General features: G+C 49.2%; 1 protein-coding gene across 1 annotated transcript; it reads right to left on the bottom strand.

Moving 5' to 3' along the window:
* Nucleotides 1-9594: 9594 nt before the first annotated feature.
* LOC134911021 (collagen alpha-1(I) chain-like) lies at nucleotides 9595-18070 on the bottom strand. The gene is made up of 2 exons (XM_063919414.1): nucleotides 17003-18070; nucleotides 9595-9633 (listed from the first exon to the last, which is right to left on the bottom strand). The coding sequence occupies exons 1-2, from the start codon at nucleotides 18068-18070 to the stop codon at nucleotides 9595-9597; spliced, it is 1107 nt and encodes a 368-aa protein (XP_063775484.1).
* Nucleotides 18071-20830: the final 2760 nt, after the last annotated feature.

The following is a 20830-nucleotide window of genomic DNA, read 5'->3' on the forward strand; positions in this document are numbered from 1 at the left end:
TAATTTTGCTGACCACCAGTATATAATATATAGCAGTACGGTACAGTAGGCCACTGCTCTACCTACCTCTGTGTCGTCAAGTATACTTTCCCATCCATACCTGTGGTGCATTTAAGTTTTGCGCAGTATATATATAGTAGGAGGACAGTGCAAAATTTTGCTGACCACCAGTATATAATATATAGCAGTACGGTACAGTAGGCCACTGCTCTACCTACCTCTGTGTCGTCAAGTATACTATCCATCCATACCTGTGGTGCATTTAAGTTTTGCACAGTATATATATATATAGTAGGAGGACAGTGCATAATTTTGCTGACCACCAGTATATAATATATAGCAGTACGGTACAGTAGGCCACTGCTCTACCTACCTCTGTGTCGTCAAGTATACTATTCCATCCATACCTGTGGTGCATTTAAGTTTTGCACAGTATATATATAGTAGGAGGACAGTGCATAATTTTGCTGACCACCAGTATATAATATATAGCAGTACGGTACAGTAGGCCACTGCTCTACCTACCTCTGTGTCGTCAAGTATACTATCCATCCATACCTGTGGTGCATTTAAGTTTTGCACAGTCTATATATAGTAGGAGGACAGTGCATCATTTTGCTGACCACCAGTATATAATATATAGCAGTACGGTACAGTAGGCCACTGCTCTACCTACCTCTGTGTCGTCAAGTATACTATCCCATCCATACCTGTGGTGCATTTACATTTTGCACAGTATATATATAGAAGGAGGACAGTGCATAATTTTGCTGACCACCAGTATATAATATATAGCAGTACGGTACAGTAGGCCACTGCTCTACCTACCTCTGTGTCGTCAAGTATACTATCCCATCCATACCTGTGGTGCATTTAAGTTTTGCACAGTATATATATAGTAGGAGGACAGTGCATAATTTTGCTGACCACCAGTATATAATATATAGCAGTACGGTACAGTAGGCCACTGCTCTACATACTTCTGTATCGCCAAGTATACTATCCCATCCATACCTGTGGTGCATTTAAGTTTTGCACAGTATATATATAGTAGGAGGACAGTGCATAATTTTGCTGACCACCAGTATATAATATATAGCAGTACGGTACAGTAGGCCACTGCTCTACCTACCTCTGTGTCGTCAAGTATACTATCCCATCCATACCTGTGGTGCATTTAAGTTTTGCACAGTATATATATAGTAGGAGGACAGTGCATAATTTTGCTGACCACCAGTATATAATATATAGCAGTACGGTACAGTAGTCCACTTTTTTACCTACCTCTGTGTCGTCAAGTATACTATCCATCAATACCTGTGGTGCATTTAAGTTTTGCACAGTATATATATAGTAGGAGGACAGTGCATAATTTTGCTGAAAACCAGTATATAATATATAGCAGTACGGTACAGTAGTCCACTGCTCTACCTACCCCTGTGTCGTCAAGTATACTATCCATCCATACCTGTGGTGCATTTAAGTTTTGCACAGTATATATATAGTAGGACAGTGCATAATTTTGCTGACCACCAGTATATAATATATAGCAGTACGGTACAGTAGGCCACTGCTCTACCTACCTCTGTGTCGTCAAGTATACTATCCATCAATACCTGTGGTGCATTTAAGTTTTGCACAGTATATATATATAGTAGGAGGACAGGGCATAATTTTGCTGACCACCAGTATATAATATATAGCAGTACGGTACAGAAGTCCACTGCTCTACCTACCTCTGTGTCGTCAAGTATACTATCCATCCATACCTGTGGTGCATTTAAGTTTTGCACAGTATATATATAGTAGGAGGACAGTGCATAATTTTGCTGACCACCAGTATATAATATATAGCAGTACGGTACAGTAGGCCACTGCTCTACCTACCTCTGTGTCGTCAAGTATACTATCCATCCATACCTGTGGTGCATTTAAGTTTTGCACAGTATATATATATAGTAGGAGGACAGTGCATAATTTTGCTGACCACCAGTATATAATATATAGCAGTACGGTACAGTAGGCCACTGCTCTACCTACCTCTGTGTCATCAAGTATACTATCCATCCATACCTGTAGTGTATTTAAGTTTTGCACAGTATATATATAGTAGGAGGACAGTGCATAATTTTGCTGACCACCAGTATATAATATATAGCAGTACGGTACAGTAGGCCACTGCTCTACCTACCTCTGTGTCGTCAAGTATACTATCCCATCCATACCTGTGGTGCATTTAAGTTTTGCACAGTATATATATAGTAGGAGGACAGTGCATAATTTTGCTGACCACCAGTATTTAATATATAGCAGTACGGTACAGTAGGCCACTGCTCTACCTACCTCTGTGTCGTCAAGTACACTATCCATCAATACCTGTGGTGCATTTAAGTTTTGCACAGTATATATATATATAGTAGGAGGACAGTGCATAATTTTGCTGACCACCAGTATATAATATATAGCAGTACGGTACAGTAGTCCTCTGCTCTACCTACCTCTGTTTCGTCAAGTATACTATCCATCCATACCTGTGGTGCATTTAAGTTTTGCACAGTATATATATAGTAGGAGGACAGTGCATAATTTTGCTGACCACCAGTATATAATATATAGCAGTACGGTACAGTAGGCCACTGCTCTACCTACCTCTGTGTCGTCAAGTATACTATCCATCCATACCTGTGGTGCATTTAAGTTTTGCACAGTATATATATAGTAGGAGGACAGTGCATAATTTTGCTGACCACCAGTATATAATATATAGCAGTACGGTACAGTAGGCCACTGCTCTACCTACCTCTGTGTCGTCAAGTATACTATCCCATCCATACCTTTGGTGCATTTAAGTTTTGCACAGTATATATATAGTAGGAGGACAGTGCATAATTTTGCTGACCACCAGTATATAATATATAGCAGTACGGTACAGTAGGGCACTGCTCTACCTACCTCTGTGTCATCAAGTATACTATCCCATCCATACCTGTGGTGTATTTAAGTTTTGCGCAGTATATATATAGTAGGAGGACAGTGCATAATTTTGCTGAACACCAGTATATAATATATAGCAGTACGGTACAGTAGGCCACTGCTCTACCTACCTCTGTGTCGTCAAGTATACTATTCCATCCATACCTGTGGTGCATTTAAGTTTTGCACAGTATATATATAGTAGGAGGACAGTGCATAATTTTGCTGACCACCAGTATATAATATATAGCAGTACGGTACAGTAGGCCACTGCTCTACCTACCTCTGTGTCGTCAAGTATACTTTCCCATCCATACCTGTGGTGCATTTAAGTTTTGCACAGTATATATATAGTAGGAGGACAGTGCATAATTTTGCTGACCACCAGTATATAATATATAGCAGTACGGTACAGTAGGGCACTGCTCTACCTACCTCTGTGTCATCAAGTATACTATCCCATCCATACCTGTGGTGCATTTAAGTTTTGCGCAGTATATATATAGTAGGAGGACAGTGCAAAATTTTGCTGACCACCAGTATATAATATATAGCAGTACGGTACAGTAGGCCACTGCTCTACCTACCTCTGTGTCGTCAAGTATACTATCCATCCATACCTGTGGTGCATTTAAGTTTTGCACAGTCTATATATAGTAGGAGGACAGTGCATCATTTTGCTGACCTCCAGTATATAATATATAGCAGTACGGTACAGTAGGCCACTGCTCTACCTACCTCTGTGTCGTCAAGTATACTATCCCATCCATACCTGTGGTGCATTTACGTTTTGCACAGTATATATATAGTAGGAGGACAGTGCATAATTTTGCTGACCACCAGTATATAATATATAGCAGTACGGTACAGTAGGCCACTGCTCTACCTACCTCTGTGTCGTCAAGTATACTATCCCATCCATACCTGTGGTGCATTTAAGTTTTGCACAGTATATATATAGTAGGAGGACAGTGCATAATTTTGCTGACCACCAGTATATAATATATAGCAGTACGGTACAGTAGGCCACTGCTCTACCTACCTCTGTATCGCCAAGTATACTATCCCATCCATACCTGTGGTGCATTTAAGTTTTGCACAGTATATATATAGTAGGAGGACAGTGCATAATTTTGCTGACCACCAGTATATAATATATAGCAGTACGGTACAGTAGGCCACTGCTCTACCTACCTCTGTGTCGTCAAGTATACTATCCCATCCATACCTGTGGTGCATTTAAGTTTTGCACAGTATATATATAGTAGGAGGACAGTGCATAATTTTGCTGACCACCAGTATATAATATATAGCAGTATGGTACAGTAGTCCACTGCTTTACCTACCTCTGTGTCGTCAAGTATACTATCCATCAATACCTGTGGTGCATTTAAGTTTTGCACAGTATATATATAGTAGGAGGACAGTGCATAATTTTGCTGAAAACCAGTATATAATATATAGCAGTACGGTACAGTAGTCCACTGCTCTACCTACCCCTGTGTCGTCAAGTATACTATCCATCCATACCTGTGGTGCATTTAAGTTTTGCACAGTATATATATAGTAGGACAGTGCATAATTTTGCTGACCACCAGTATATAATATATAGCAGTACGGTACAGTAGGCCACTGCTCTACCTACCTCTGTGTCGTCAAGTATACTATTCCATCCATACCTGTGGTGCATTTAAGTTTTGCACAGTATATATATAGTAGGAGGACAGTGCATAATTTTGCTGACCACCAGTATATAATATATAGCAGTACGGTACAGTAGGCCACTGCTCTACCTACCTCTGTGTCGTCAAGTATACTTTCCCATCCATACCTGTGGTGCATTTAAGTTTTGCACAGTATATATATAGTAGGAGGACAGTGCATAATTTTGCTGACCACCAGTATATAATATATAGCAGTACGGTACAGTAGGGCACTGCTCTACCTACCTCTGTGTCATCAAGTATACTATCCCATCCATACCTGTGGTGCATTTAAGTTTTGCGCAGTATATATATAGTAGGAGGACAGTGCAAAATTTTGCTGACCACCAGTATATAATATATAGCAGTACGGTACAGTAGGCCACTGCTCTACCTACCTCTGTGTCGTCAAGTATACTATCCATCCATACCTGTGGTGCATTTAAGTTTTGCACAGTCTATATATAGTAGGAGGACAGTGCATCATTTTGCTGACCTCCAGTATATAATATATAGCAGTACGGTACAGTAGGCCACTGCTCTACCTACCTCTGTGTCGTCAAGTATACTATCCCATCCATACCTGTGGTGCATTTACGTTTTGCACAGTATATATATAGTAGGAGGACAGTGCATAATTTTGCTGACCACCAGTATATAATATATAGCAGTACGGTACAGTAGGCCACTGCTCTACCTACCTCTGTGTCGTCAAGTATACTATCCCATCCATACCTGTGGTGCATTTAAGTTTTGCACAGTATATATATAGTAGGAGGACAGTGCATAATTTTGCTGACCACCAGTATATAATATATAGCAGTACGGTACAGTAGGCCACTGCTCTACCTACCTCTGTATCGCCAAGTATACTATCCCATCCATACCTGTGGTGCATTTAAGTTTTGCACAGTATATATATAGTAGGAGGACAGTGCATAATTTTGCTGACCACCAGTATATAATATATAGCAGTACGGTACAGTAGGCCACTGCTCTACCTACCTCTGTGTCGTCAAGTATACTATCCCATCCATACCTGTGGTGCATTTAAGTTTTGCACAGTATATATATAGTAGGAGGACAGTGCATAATTTTGCTGACCACCAGTATATAATATATAGCAGTATGGTACAGTAGTCCACTGCTTTACCTACCTCTGTGTCGTCAAGTATACTATCCATCAATACCTGTGGTGCATTTAAGTTTTGCACAGTATATATATAGTAGGAGGACAGTGCATAATTTTGCTGAAAACCAGTATATAATATATAGCAGTACGGTACAGTAGTCCACTGCTCTACCTACCCCTGTGTCGTCAAGTATACTATCCATCCATACCTGTGGTGCATTTAAGTTTTGCACAGTATATATATAGTAGGACAGTGCATAATTTTGCTGACCACCAGTATATAATATATAGCAGTACGGTACAGTAGGCCACTGCTCTACCTACCTCTGTGTCGTCAAGTATACTATCCATCAATACCTGTGGTGCATTTAAGTTTTGCACAGTATATATATATAATAGGAGGACAGGGCATAATTTTGCTGACCACCAGTATATAATATATAGCAGTACGGTACAGAAGTCCACTGCTCTACCTACCTCTGTGTCGTCAAGTATACTATCCATCCATACCTGTGGTGCATTTAAGTTTTGCACAGTATATATATAGTAGGAGGACAGTGCATAATTTTGCTGACCACCAGTATATAATATATAGCAGTACGGTACAGTAGGCCACTGCTCTACCTACCTCTGTGTCGTCAAGTATACTATCCATCCATACCTGTGGTGCATTTAAGTTTTGCACAGTATATATATATAGTAGGAGGACAGTGCATAATTTTGCTGACCACCAGTATATAATATATAGCAGTACGGTACAGTAGGCCACTGCTCTACCTACCTCTGTGTCATCAAGTATACTATCCATCCATACCTGTAGTGTATTTAAGTTTTGCACAGTATATATATAGTAGGAGGACAGTGCATAATTTTGCTGACCACCAGTATATAATATATAGCAGTACGGTACAGTAGGCCACTGCTCTACCTACCTCTGTGTCATCAAGTATACTATCCCATCCATACCTGTGGTGCATTTAAGTTTTGCACAGTATATATATAGTAGGAGGACAGTGCATCATTTTGCTGACCACCAGTATTTAATATATAGCAGTACGGTACAGTAGGCCACTGCTCTACCTACCTCTGTGTCGTCAAGTACACTATCCATCAATACCTGTGGTGCATTTAAGTTTTGCACAGTATATATATATAGTAGGAGGACAGTGCATAATTTTGCTGACCACCAGTATATAATATATAGCAGTACGGTACAGTAGTCCTCTGCTCTACCTACCTCTGTTTCGTCAAGTATACTATCCATCCATACCTGTGGTGCATTTAAGTTTTGCACAGTATATATATAGTAGGAGGACAGTGCATAATTTTGCTGACCACCAGTATATAATATATAGCAGTACGGTACAGTAGGCCACTGCTCTACCTACCTCTGTGTCGTCAAGTATACTATCCATCCATACCTGTGGTGCATTTAAGTTTTGCACAGTATATATATAGTAGGAGGACAGTGCATAATTTTGCTGACCACCAGTATATAATATATAGCAGTACGGTACAGTAGTCCACTGCTTTACCTACCTCTGTGTCGTCAAGTATACTATCCATCAATACCTGTGGTGCATTTAAGTTTTGCACAGTATATATATAGTAGGAGGACAGTGCACAATTTTGCTGAAAACCAGTATATAATATATAGCAGTACGGTACAGTAGTCCACTGCTCTACCTACCCCTGTGTCGTCAAGTATACTATCCATCCATACCTGTGGTGCATTTAAGTTTTGCACAGTATATATATAGTAGGACAGTGCATAATTTTGCTGACCACCAGTATATAATATATAGCAGTACGGTACAGTAGGCCACTGCTCTACCTACCTCTGTGTCGTCAAGTATACTATCCATCAATACCTGTGGTGCATTTAAGTTTTGCACAGTATATATATATAGTAGGAGGACAGTGCATAATTTTGCTAACCACCAGTATATAATATATAGCAGTACGGTACAGTAGTCCACTGCTCTACCTACCTCTGTGTCGTCAAGTATACTATCCATCCATACCTGTGGTGCATTTAAGTTTTGCACAGTATATATATAGTAGGAGGACAGTGCATCATTTTGCTGACCACCAGTATATAATATATAGCAGTATGGTACAGTAGGCCACTGCTCTACCTACCTCTGTGTCGTCAAGTATACTATCCATCCATACCTGTGGTGCATTTAAGTTTTGCACAGTATATAAATAGTAGGAGGACAGTGCATAATTTTGCTGACCACCAGTATATAATATATAGCAGTACGGTACAGTAGGCCACTGCTCTACTTACCTCTGTGTCATCAAGTATACTATCCATCCATACCTGTAGTGTATTTAAGTTTTGCACAGTATATATATAGTAGGAGGACAGTGCATAATTTTGCTGACCACCAGTATATAATATATAGCAGTACGGTACAGTAGGCCACTGCTCTACCTACCTCTGTGTCGTCAAGTATACTATTCCATCCATACCTGTGGTGCATTTAAGTTTTGCACAGTATATATATAGTAGGAGGACAGTGCATAATTTTGCTGACCACCAGTATATAATATATAGCAGTACGGTACAGTAGGCCACTGCTCTACCTACCTCTGTGTCGTCAAGTATACTATCCATCCATACCTGTGGTGCATTTAAGTTTTGCACAGTATATATATAGTAGGAGGACAGTGCATAATTTTGCTGACCACCAGTATATAATATATAGCAGTACGGTACAGTAGGCCACTGCTCTACCTACCTCTGTGTCGTCAAGTATACTATCCCATCCATACCTGTGGTGCATTTAAGTTTTGCACAGTATATATATAGTAGGAGGACAGTGCATAATTTTGCTGACCACCAGTATTTAATATATAGCAGTACGGTACAGTAGGCCACTGCTCTACCTACCTCTGTGTCGTCAAGTATACTATCCCATCCATACCTGTGGTGCATTTAAGTTATGCACAGTATATATATAGTAGGAGGACAGTGCATAATTTTGCTGACAACCAGTATATAATATATAGCAGTATGGTACAGTAGGCCACTGCTCTACATACCTCTGTTTCGCCAAGTATACTATCCCATCCATACCTGTGGTGCATTTAAGTTTTGCACAGTTTATATATAGTAGGAGGACAGTGCATAATTTTGCTGACCACCAGTATATAATATATAGCAGTACGGTACAGTAGGCCACTGCTCTACCTACCTCTGTGTCGTCAAGTATACTATCCCATCCATACCTGTGGTGCATTTAAGTTTTGCACAGTATATATATAGTAGGAGGACAGTGCATAATTTTGCTGACCACCAGTATATAATATATAGCAGTACGTTACAGTAGGCCACTGCTCTACCTACCTCTGTGTCGTCAAGTATACTATCCATCCATACCTGTGGTGCATTTCAGTTGTGCACAGTATATATAGTAGTAGGCCATTGATATTGATATATTACTGGCATGTAATTCCACACATTAAAAAATGGAGAAGAAATATGTGGAGGGTAAAAAAGGGAAAGATCAAGATCCACTTCCACCTCGTGCTGAAGCTGCTGCCACTAGTCATGGCCGAGACGATGAAATGCCATCAACGTCGTCTGCCAAGGCCGATGCCCAATGTCATAGTAGAGAGCATGTAAAGTCCAAAAAAATAAAGCTCAGTAAAATGACCCAAAAATCTAAATCAAAATCGTCTGAGGAGAAGCGTAAACTTGCCAATGTGCCATTTACAACACGGAGTGGCAAGGAACAGCTGAGGGCCTGGCCTATGTTCATGGATAGTGGTTCAGCTTCACGTGAGGATGGAAGCACTCTTCCTCCTGCTAGAAAACTTTAAAGAGTAAAGATGGCAAAAGCACAGCAAAGAACTATGCGTTCTTCTAAATCACAAATCCCCAAGGAGAGTCCAATTGTGTCGGTTGCGATGCCTGACCTTGCCAACACTGGACGGGAAGAGGTGGCGCCTTCCACCATTTGCACGCCCCCTGCAAGTGCTGGAAGGAGCACCCGCAGTCCAGTTCCTGATAGTCAAATTGAAGATGTCACTGTTGAAGTACACCAGGATGAGGATATGGGTGTTGCTGGCGCTGGGGAGGAAATTGACAAGGAGGATTCTGATGGTGAGGTGGTTTGTTTAAGTCAGGCACCCGGGGAGACACCTGTTGTCCATGGGACGAATATGGCCATTGATATGCCTGGTCAAAATACAAAAAAAATCACCTCTTCGGTGTGGAATTATTTCAACAGAAATGCGGACAACTGGTGTCAAGCCGTGTGTTGCCTTTGTCAAGCTGTAATAACTAGGGGTAAGGACGTTAACCACCTAAGAACATCCTCCCTTATACGTCACCTGGAGCGCATTCATCAGAAGTCATTGACAAGTTCAAAAACTTTGGGTGACAGCGGAAGCAGTCCACTGCCAACTAAATCCCTTCCTCTTGTAAACAAGCTCCTCCAAACCACTCCACCAACTCCCTCAGTGTCAATTTTCTCCTTAGACAGGAAAGCCAATAGTCCTGCAGGCCATGTCACTGTCAAGTCTGACGAGTCCTCTCCTGCCTGGGATTCCTCCGATGCATCCTTGAGTGTAACGCCTACTGCTGCTGGCGCTGCTGTTATTGCTGCTGGGAGTCGATCGTCATCCCAGAGGGGAAGTCGGAAGACCACTTATACTACTTCCAGTAAGCAATTGAATGTCCAACAGTCCTTTGCGAGGAAGATGAAATATCACAGCAGTCATCCTGCTGCAAAGCGGATAACTCAGGCCTTGGCAGCCTGGGTGGTGAGAAACGTATTTCCGGTATCCACCGTTAATTCACAGGGAACTAGAGAATTGATTGAGGTACTGTGTCCCCGGTACCAAATACCATCTAGGTTCCATTTCTCTAGGCAGGCGATACCGAAAATGTACACAGACATCAGAAAAAGAGTCACCAGTGTCCTAAAAAATGCAGTTGTACCCAATGTCCACTTAACCACGGACATGTGGACAAGTGGAGCAGGGCAGACTCAGGACTATATGACTGTGACAGCCCACTGGGTAGATGTATTGCCTCCTGCAGCAAGAACAGCAGCGGCGGCACCAGTAGCAGCATCTCGCAAACGCCAACTCGTTCCTAGGCAGGCTACGCTTTGTATCACCGCTTTCCATAAGAGGCACACAGCTGACAACCTCTTACGGAAACTGAGGAACATCATCGCAGAATGGCTTACCCCAATTGGACTCTCCTGGGGATTTGTGACATCGGACAACGCCACCAATATTGTGCGTGCATTACATGTGGGCAAATTCCAGCACGTCCCATGTTTTGCACATACATTGAATTTGGTGGTGCAGAATTATTTAAAAACGACAGGGGCGTGCAAGAGATGCTGTCGGTGGCCCGAAGAATTGCGGGCCACTTTCGGCATTCAGCCACTGCGTGCCGAAGACTGGAGCACCAGCAAACACTCCTGAACCTGCCCTGCCATCATCTGAAGCAAGAGGTGGTAACGAGGTGGAATTCAACCCTCTATATGCTTCAGAGGATGGAGGAGCAGCAAAAGGCCATTCAAGCCTATACAGCTACCTTCGATATAGGCAAAGGAGGGGGAATGCACCTGACTCAAGTGCAGTGGAGAATGATTTCAACGTTGTGCAAGGTTCTGCAACCCTCTGAACTTGCCACACGGGAAGTCAGTTCAGACACTGCCAGCCTGAGTCAGGTCATTCCCCTCCAGTGCCGTAACTGCACATTTTAGCGCTGTGTGCAAGAAACATCACCGGCGGCCCCCCCCCCCCATATTTAAAACTGGCCCAGTGCCAAATATATAGGGGTGTGGCTACATGGGAAAGGGGTGTGACCACAAAATAATTCATGTTACACTGCACAGTAGTCTCCATTATTCAAATAACGCTGTACAGTAGTGCTACTTACACACATTACACCAGGTAGAGCCCCTGTCACACAGTACACCAGGTAGAGTCCCCTTTTACACAATACTGCAGGTAGGGTCCCTTTTTATACAGTACGGCAGATAGAGTCCCCTTTAACATAAACAGGACGGCAAGTAGAGTCCCGTTTTACACATTATGGCAGACAGAGACCCCCTTTTACACATTACAGTGTATATATAACCCTCCCCCCCTAAATATCGTGTATTTGCCCCTGTGCCTGCCCACCTTCCTCCCTCTCTCATGTTTATGCTGATGTTACCTTACACTATGTCCTGAACTGAGTGTCTCCCCCCGATTTAACTTCCTTTAGACTGCAGGATCCGGGAAGAGGAGGCGGATCTCAACTTCCACGGCACTTTCTGCAACACAGATCCAGTCTGCACAGTGCACACAGAGGGACTCACCCGGCACTTTTGCAAGCTCCTGTGGGTGGGGGTGTCGGGCAATAATACTCGTGCGGCTGTGTTACCATGAGACAGAGGGTGCGGACATTCAGGGCCGGCCCGAGGCTAATTTTTTTGGTATGCGAATATATATTTTTGCGCCCTTTAGTGGTATATATAGGGGCATGGCTTCATGGAGAAGGGGTGTGGCCACAGTATAGTATCAATTCACATTGCACCGCACAGTAGAGCCCAATATACATGCTACGCCACAGAAGAGCCCCTTATACATGCTACGTTACACCACAGATGAGCTGCTTATACACGTTACACCACAGATGAGCTGCTTATACACGTTACACCACAGATGAGCTGCTTATACACGTTACACCACATAGGAGTCGCTTATACACGTTACACCACATAGGAGTCGCTTATACATGTTAAACCACAGTAGAGATGCTTTTATGTTACACCAGAACGAACGGCTGCAGAGTCCTCTTTTCCAATCTAAATGCCGGGAGTGCCGCACATGGAGGTATCGTGTCTATGAGTAAGTGGAGGCACCCAGCTCAGTAAATGTCTACAGAAAGTGCCGACATTGTGGAGTATATATATGTGTGTATATATATATATCTCCTATATAATAGCCCTATTCTGTGATCTTGTGATTCATTTGCTAACGCTGGGCGGAGTCACAACAGTGGGCGGAGTTAGTCAAATGAGTCACAGATCTGGCCAAATCTATAGGACACTAGGAGCAGCTGCAGAAGCAGATAGTATGGACATGGCACAGGCAGGGTGCATACCTCCCAGCTTTCACACACACACTCACACACACACACACACACACACACACACACACACACACACAGCGAAAAGGGGGCGTGGCTTCGCGGGAGGGCCCCCGTTTTCGTCAGTGAGGGGGCATGCCCAGCGCTCTGAGAGCTGCTGGCATGCCCCCAGGGGCTGATTATGAGTCCGGGGGGCACAGGGTACTTGAGACAGGGGAGCCCTATCTCATTGCATTGCTGTGCCTGCTGTGGGTTGGGGGGCGTGGCCTAATCGCGGGCCGTGAGGCCACGCCCCATTATGCAAATTCCGGGATTTTTTTTTATTATTTTTTTTTTAATGGTATTTTGGCCCCTCAGCTAGAGGTAAATCCAGAGGAGGTGGTCGCTCCCCCCTACACACCCGCACAGGCAGAAGAAAGCAGGGAGACTGCTGCCTCCCTGCAACACCACAGACCTGCCAATACGCAGCAGCGTGTGCTGACTGTAGCACAATGCTGCCGCTGTTGCTGGCAGGACGGGGGAGCTTCTGAGCTGGGACAGAGCTACTCCAGCCAGGGGGCCCCCTAAAACTGTGGGGCCAACGGTACGTACCGCCTGCCCCCCCCCTTAATCCGGCTCTGCTGCTGGAACCCCCCCTTAATCCGTACCCCCTGATGCCCCCTCTCCCTCTGTCTCCACTATTCACCGCTGCTCTGCTAAGCAGAACAGCGAGTACAGGAGCTTTCCAACTGCTTTCCCCCCCCCCCCCACCGCAGGACACTGCGACCCGCGGGTGGGACAGCGGGACAGACCCCAAAAAATGGGACTGTCCCGCGAAAATTGGGACATTTGGGAGGTATGGGGGTGTGTGAGGGGGTATGCCATACTTGACCCCCACATCAGCATACTCAGCAGGGTCTCTCTGGCAGGGAGGAGCGTCACATTCTGGCACACTCCACGCTTCTTAGCTGTAGTTTTGTGGGTCACCAGCCGCTGTGCACTTTCTGTACTGCCTCTGTTATCTCCAGCCCCTGCGACCCCACCGCTAGCTGCAGCGCTGCCACCCACAGTGAGTTGCGCCCAGCTCCTTCACACACTTTAGCCGGCGGGTAGCGCTGCAGAAGTCCGCGCTGCTTGAAGGCTCTGACCCCCTCCTCCCTCCAGCATCAGCGTCTCCTGGGAGCTAACCAGTCACTCCCAGTCTCCCCTTACCATAGTGCCCAGCAGCCGTGAGGTCCGCGCCACGTGCATGCTATGACCCCCTCCTCCCTCCAGCCGCAGCATCTCCTGGGGGCTAACCAGTCACTCCCAGTCTCACCTTACCACAGTGCCCGGCAGCTGCGCGAGGTCTGCGGTGTGTGACTGAGGAGGGGGGGAGTGATGCGGACGGGCAGAGGAAGCAGGAATACAGCCTAAGAGAGTCAGCCATGCCAAGTCTCCACCAGCAGCAGATGCCAACAGGTTGGAGTGGAACAGCAGCAGCCAGCAGCAGTGACTCCGGTAAGACACATCTGTCTGTCACCACTGTTCTGTCCCTAATACCAATCTCTCCCGTGCCCTGTGTTCTGTCATGTCCCTGTCACCCCTGGCCTTGACCTGCCACCCTTATCCTGGCCCTTTCACCCTTATCCTGGCCCTTTCACCCTTATCCTGGCCCTGTCACCCTTATGCTGGCCCTGCTACCCCTACCCTGGCCCTGTCACCCCTGTGCTTGCCCTGTCAACCCTATACTGGCCCTGACACCCCTGTCCTGGTCCTGCCGCCCCTACACTGACCCTGTCACCCCTATCCTGTCCCTGTCATTTCTGTCCTGGCCCCGTCGCCCATGTCCTGGCCCCGTCACCCCTGTCCTGGCCCCGTCACCCCTGTTCTGACCCTGTCACCCCTGTTCTGACCCTGTCACCCCTGTCCTGGCCCAGTCAACCCTGTTCTGACCCTGTCACCCCTGTCCTGGCCCTGTTACTGCATACCCTCCAACTACCTTTTTGACAGGTACAGTACCCGCAGCACCTCCAGACCTCTCCCCAATGCACCACACCTCCGCACCTTCCCCTCCACCACATGCGGCACTCCACCCCTCCCCCACATGCTGTGCCTCCAGACCCCCTACACCACCAGCGGCTCCCACTCCTCCGCCCCTTCACCACCCCCAGCAATCTCCAGGCCCCCTCCACCATTCACCCCCCTTATATGTCTCCCTAACACCTGCCCCCCTCCACCCGCAGCATCTGCAGACACCCTCCTCCATCCGTGGTCCCCCCCTCACCCACCCCTCCCCCACCAATGGCACCCCCGCATCTGCCCCACCACCACCTGCAGCACCTCCGGACCTCCTTCCCCATCTGCCGCAACACCCGTACCTGCCCCTCCCCTACCCATGGCGCCTACGGACCCCTACCCCACCAGTGGCACTCCCGCCCCTTCCCATCCCACAGCACCTCCGGAACCCTTCACCCATCTGCATCATCCCCACACCTGCCCCTCCCCCACCCATGGCACCCCTGCCCCTCCCCCACCTGCAGTGCCTCCAGACCCCTCCCCCATCTGCATCCCCCACTCCTCTGCCCTTCCCCCACCCGCAGCACCTCCCAACCCTTCCCCATCCGGGCCCCACCCCCACTTCCGCCCCCCCTCCATCCGCAGCATCTACAGACACCATCCGCAGTACCCCCCGCACCCGCTACATTCTGTACATTGTGGTCTGCAGGTGCTGTTCACGCCGTCGCAAGGGGCTGCGCCTCCTTCACCATCGCACGCCCTTTCATTGTGCAATATTTAACCACTAACAAAGGAATGCAGGTGATACTCCATATAACACAAATATTGAACCCCAGAAAGGCATGCAAGGGTTAAGGGGGCGTAGCCCCTTGCGACGGTGTGAAGAGCGCCCGTAGGGCGCGATGAAGCACCTAGTATATATATATATATATATATATATATATATATAAAATATAGCACACATATATGTCGCAAAAACACACACACAGCTGTATATTTACACCAGTATGTCACAAACACACCACGCACACTCATATATAGCCTTAGATAGCAGACATGTATGTCATAAGCACACACATACACAGCTACAGTATAAACAGTATACAGCAGCACACATGTCATACACACTCACACACAACCCTCTTCAGGCTCGGACTGGCCTGCCGGGGTTCCGGTGGATCCACCGGTGGGTCACGCTCACTTGTAGCCACGCCCACTTCTGCAGGGGGCGTGGCTTATCAGGCAGCTCAGTGGTCAGTTGGCTCCGTTTCCAGAGGAGCCTGCTGCGGATGTAGCAGGGCCGGGACTGACGTGCGCAACGTCATGATGTCACGGACGGACGGCGCCTCCCGCACCACACAGTCAGAATCCTGCCGCCACGGACGGAGGGTGAGACACGCGGCGCCCTGGATCCGGTGAGTGCGGTGCGTGCAGCGGGCGGGTCGCGGCTCCCGGCTTCCAAAACAGCAAGGGAGTGGAGGGGAGGGAGGCTCCCTGCTCCCTGTATAGTGCTGCTGCTGCCGCCGCCAAGCTGTGACCTGGGTGGTGGGGGGGGAGGGTCCGAGACTGAGTTTTTTTGTGTTTCAGAACTTCAGAATTCTGAAACTAGATTTGGCAAAACAGTGACGGGGGGGGCTGCAAACTGGTGCCTGGTCTCCCTGGGTCCCCTGCGGCATGGGCCCCCTACGGCCTGGTCTCCCTGGGTCCCCTGCGGCATGGGCCCCCTGCGGCCTGGTCTCCCTGGGCCCCCTGCGGCATGGGCCCCCTGCGGCCTGGTCTCCCTGGGCCCCCTGCGGCCTGGTCTCCCTGGGCCCCCTGCGGCCTGGTCTCCCTGTGCCCCCTGCGGCCTGTGCCCCCTGCGGCCTGGTCTCCCTGTGCCCCCTGCGGCCTGGTCTCCCTGGGCCCCCTGCGGCCTGGTCTCCCTGGGCCCCCTGCGGCATTGGTCCCCCTGCGGCATGGCCCCCCTGCGGCATGGCCCCCCTGCGGCCTGGGCTCCCTGCGGCATGGGCCCCCTGCGGCCTGGTCTCCCTGTCCCTCCTGCGGCCTGGTCTCCCTGGGCCCCCTGCGGCCTGGTCTCCCTGGGCCCCCTGCGGCCTGGTCTCCCTGTGCCCCCTGCGGCCTGTGCCCCCTGCGGCCTGGTCTCCCTGTGCCCCCTGCGGCCTGGTCTCCCTGTGCCCCCTGCGGCCTGGTCTCCCTGTGCCCCCTGCGGCCTGGTCTCCCTGGGCCCCCTGCGGCCTGGTCTCCCTGGGCCCCCTGCGGCATTGGTCCCCCTGCGGCATGGCCCCCATGCGGCCTGGCCCCCCTGCGGCCTGGGCTCCCTGCGGCATGGGCCCCCTGCGGCCTGGTCTCCCTGGGCCCCCTGCGGCATTGGTCCCCCTGCGGCATGGCCCCCCTGCGGCCTGGGCTCCCTGCGGCCTGGTCTCCCTGTCCCTCCTGCGGCATGGGCTCCCTGTGGCATGGGCCCCCTGCAGCCTGGGCTCCCTGCGGCATGGCCCCCCTGCAGCCTGGTCTCCCTGGTCCCCCTGCGGCCTGGTCCCCCTGCGGCCTGGTCTCCCTTGGCCCCCTGCGGCCTGGTCTCCCTTGGCCCCCTGCGGCCTGGTCTACCTGGGCCCCCTGCGGCCTGGTCTCCCTGGGCCTGGTCTCCCTGGGCCCCCTGCGGCATGGGCCCCCTGTGGCCTGGTCTCCCTGGGCCCCCTGCAGCATGGGCCCCCTGCGGCCTGGTCTCCCTGGGCCCCCTGCGGCATTGGGCCCCCTGCGGCTTGGTCTCCCTGCGGCATGGTCTCCCTGCGGCATGGGCCCCCTGCGGCATGGTCTCCCTGTCCCTCCTGCGGCATGGGCTCCCTGTGGCATGGGCCCCCTGCAGCCTGGGCTCCCTGCGGCATGGCCCCCCTGCAGCCTGGTCTCCCTGGGCCCCCTGATGCCTGGTCTCCCTGGGCCCCCTGATGCCTGGTCTCCCTGGGCCCCCTGCGGCCTGGGCCCTTTGCAGCCTGGGCCCCCTGGGCTCCCTGCAGCCTGGGCACCCTGCATAGTGCGGCCTTGCGACCAATACAGCAGAGTAGGGGGGTCATGTTTGTGTGCAGGGTTGGTGAGGCTCTTGATGTGCAGGGGATAGTCAGACTCCGGGCCACCGTCAGAGGGGTACTTCAGTCCCGGGCCAGGAGAGTAAAGGGGCCCCATGCTACTGTAGCCTGCCTGCGATGATCGGATGGATGTCCCGCCCCCTTCACCTGTAACCCCGCCCACTTCACCCGAGGCCAAACCCTTCCACTGCCTCCCCTGTTTCAAACACCGGGCATCACACATGTAAGCTGCAGCAGCACAGTGTAAAGGTCCATATGGTGAGATTCTGTCTATGGGGGGCATTCGACCTGATCGCTGCTGTGCGTTTTCGCACAGCAGCGATCAGGTCTGAACTGCGCGCATGCCAGACAGCCAACGGCTGTCTTAGCTTTGCGATCGCCTCTGCCTGATTGACAGGTAGAGGCGGTCGCTGGGTGGGAGGGAGCGGGCTCGAGCCGTTGGGGGGGCGGGCCACGGTGGCTGCGTGATGTCACACAGCTGTTGCGACCTGGGCAGCGACGAGTAGCTCCCTGCCAGCGTGCAGAATTACGTTGGCTGGGAGCTAACTCTTCCAGTACAAAAGCATCGCCGCTGTGCAATGCTTTTGCACTTGTGCGACAGGGTAGGGCATGTCTGTGGCTGTGCAGTGTGGTCATATAATATTTTTTCACTTTTACAGGTACCCCATGGATTCCACATGTACAAGAGGACCGAGAGACTGCGTGAGATACTAGGTAGGTATGTGAGTGTGTACATGTGTAAATGTGTGTTAATAAACTTTTACTTTCACGGTGTGTGTGTTTTGTCTTTTTTTGGGTATTTCTTTTGTTGTGGAACTACAGGTACAAGCGGGCCCTTTAATTCTCTGCATGCTGGTACTTGTGGTTCTCCAAGTACCAGCATGTGGGGGAGGCTTGCTAGGACTTGTAGTTCCACAGCAAAAGACAATATTCTTTTTGTACACATTTTTGGCTATCAGCCTGGCACCCACCCTCGGGCTTCACTCCTGGCCCTTGGGTGCCTGGAGGGGGGGGACCCCTTTATTTAAGGGTCCCCATTCCCCCAGGGAACCCCGGCCAGGGGTGACTAGTTGGGGTGTGTGATGCTGCGGCCGCAGGGACCTGTATAAAAGTGTCCCCCGGCTGTGGCATCACCTCCCTGGCTAGTGGAGCCCGGTGCTGGTTTCAAAAATACGGGGGACCCCTACTTCTTTTGTCCTCCGTATTTTTGGAACCAGGACCGGTCCATGAGCCCGGTTCTGGTTGTTTAAATACGGGGGACCCCCAGGCAATTTTCCCCCCCGTGTTTTTGCAACCAGGACCGGCTCAAAGAGCCCGGGGCTGGTTATGCATTTGGGGGGGGACTGCACATCGTTTTTTTTTTTTTTTTTTTTCTTCTAACACTTTCTTAACATTTTCACACAGAAGCATGCATGGATCTCACTGATGTGTGCATGCTTCTGACTAAGTAATAAAACATGACCCAAAATGTTTTTTATTACTAAAATTTGCATGTTTCCTTTACTAAAAATCCCCAATAATCTCATACAAATTCCGTTTTAACCTTAAAAATTGCACCCTATTACAGTTGCAATTTTTAGCAAGTTACAAACGTGCGATTTGTTGCGATTTTTTTTAAGACACTTTAAAAATCGCACCCTATTACATCTAGGCCGTGGATCGGCGAATTTGCTATTTTCTCTTACGTCCTAAAGGATGCTGGGGTCCATATTAGTACCATGGGGTATAGACGGGTCCACCAGGAGCCATTGGCACTTTAAGAGTTTAATAGTGTGGACTGGCTTCTCCCTCTATGCCCCTCCTACCAGACTCTGTTTAGAAAATGTGCCCAGAGGAGCCGTTCACAGCTAGGGGAGCTCTGCAGAGCTTCTTTAGAAAAGTTTATTTTAGAGTTTGTTTTTTTACAGGGAGGCTGCGGTCAACAGCCTCCCTGCATCGAGGGACTGAGGGGGGGAGCAGTGTCCACCCTGCGGGGTCTTGAGCCACTGCCTCCGCTGACTGGACATTGAGCTCCAGGGGGAACAGATCACGCCCCGCCACAGGGGAACGCTCACCCCGGCAGCCAGCCGCCACCCCCTCACTGAGCTGACGTGTAGCGAGTTAGTCACTGTCCCCCCTTACAAGCGGGGGGGTCAGTGTGAAGAGGGCGGCTTGAGGGTGGGAGCGTGGTATTGACCGCGCTCCCGGAAGGCTCAGCGGTACTGCAGTGCGGCGCTGTGAGGGGCGCCCTGAGCCAGCAAGGTACCCTACACTGACCAATTCCAGCCTGTCGGGGTCCGCTGATCTCAGCCAGCACAAAATTCCTCAGGCCGGTATTATCTTCAAGAGCGGGAAGACAGCGAAGGGGCGGAGCTTCTCCTCAGTGCGGACCCAGCAGAGTTATGCGCGATTTTTCCTGCCTGCAATCACTACTAGTGGATGTCCAGGTCCCTCCAGTGCAACTCCAGCTATCTGTACGGTACCAGGGGGTTGTAGAAGGGGGGGGGGGGGAGGCTGTGTTGTAGGCTGTGCCACCTATTAAGGGACACAGTCAGCGCGGGTTGGGGTCTCCCTATACCTCTAATAGCGCTGCATGTGGGTTGGCTCCAATCTCTGTGTCTCTCTGCCATTCTTGGGGGGAAACTGTCTAGTGAATACCCTGTGTGTTTGTGGGGTGTTTGGTGTGTGTGACAACATGTCTAGGGACACTGTTTCATATGCTGCAGATGATTTGTCTTCCCAGGAGGACTCCATACCATGTAATCAGGATTGCACTGTTGTATCGCAGATCCCTGCTAGAGAGCCAGGATGGTTAGTCTCTCTGAGGGGGACTATTTCTCAGATTTCTGACAGGGTTGCTAGGATTGAGCATGCCACT

Source organism: Pseudophryne corroboree, chromosome 4 (genome assembly GCF_028390025.1).
Source record: "Pseudophryne corroboree isolate aPseCor3 chromosome 4, aPseCor3.hap2, whole genome shotgun sequence".
NCBI classification, from domain to species: Eukaryota; Metazoa; Chordata; class Amphibia; order Anura; family Myobatrachidae; genus Pseudophryne; species Pseudophryne corroboree.

What these genes read in the sequence shown, in the direction of transcription:
- LOC134911021 (XM_063919414.1), bottom strand. Translation starts at nt 18,070, where the DNA reads ATGGGGCCCCTTTACTCTCCTGGCCCGGGACTGAAGTACCCCTCTGAC. An exon ending in GGGGGCACAGGCCGCAGGGG is followed by an intron (nt 9,634 to 17,002) that starts GCACAGGGAGAC and finishes TACTCTTTAAAG; the next exon opens with TTTTCTAGCAGGAGGAAGAG.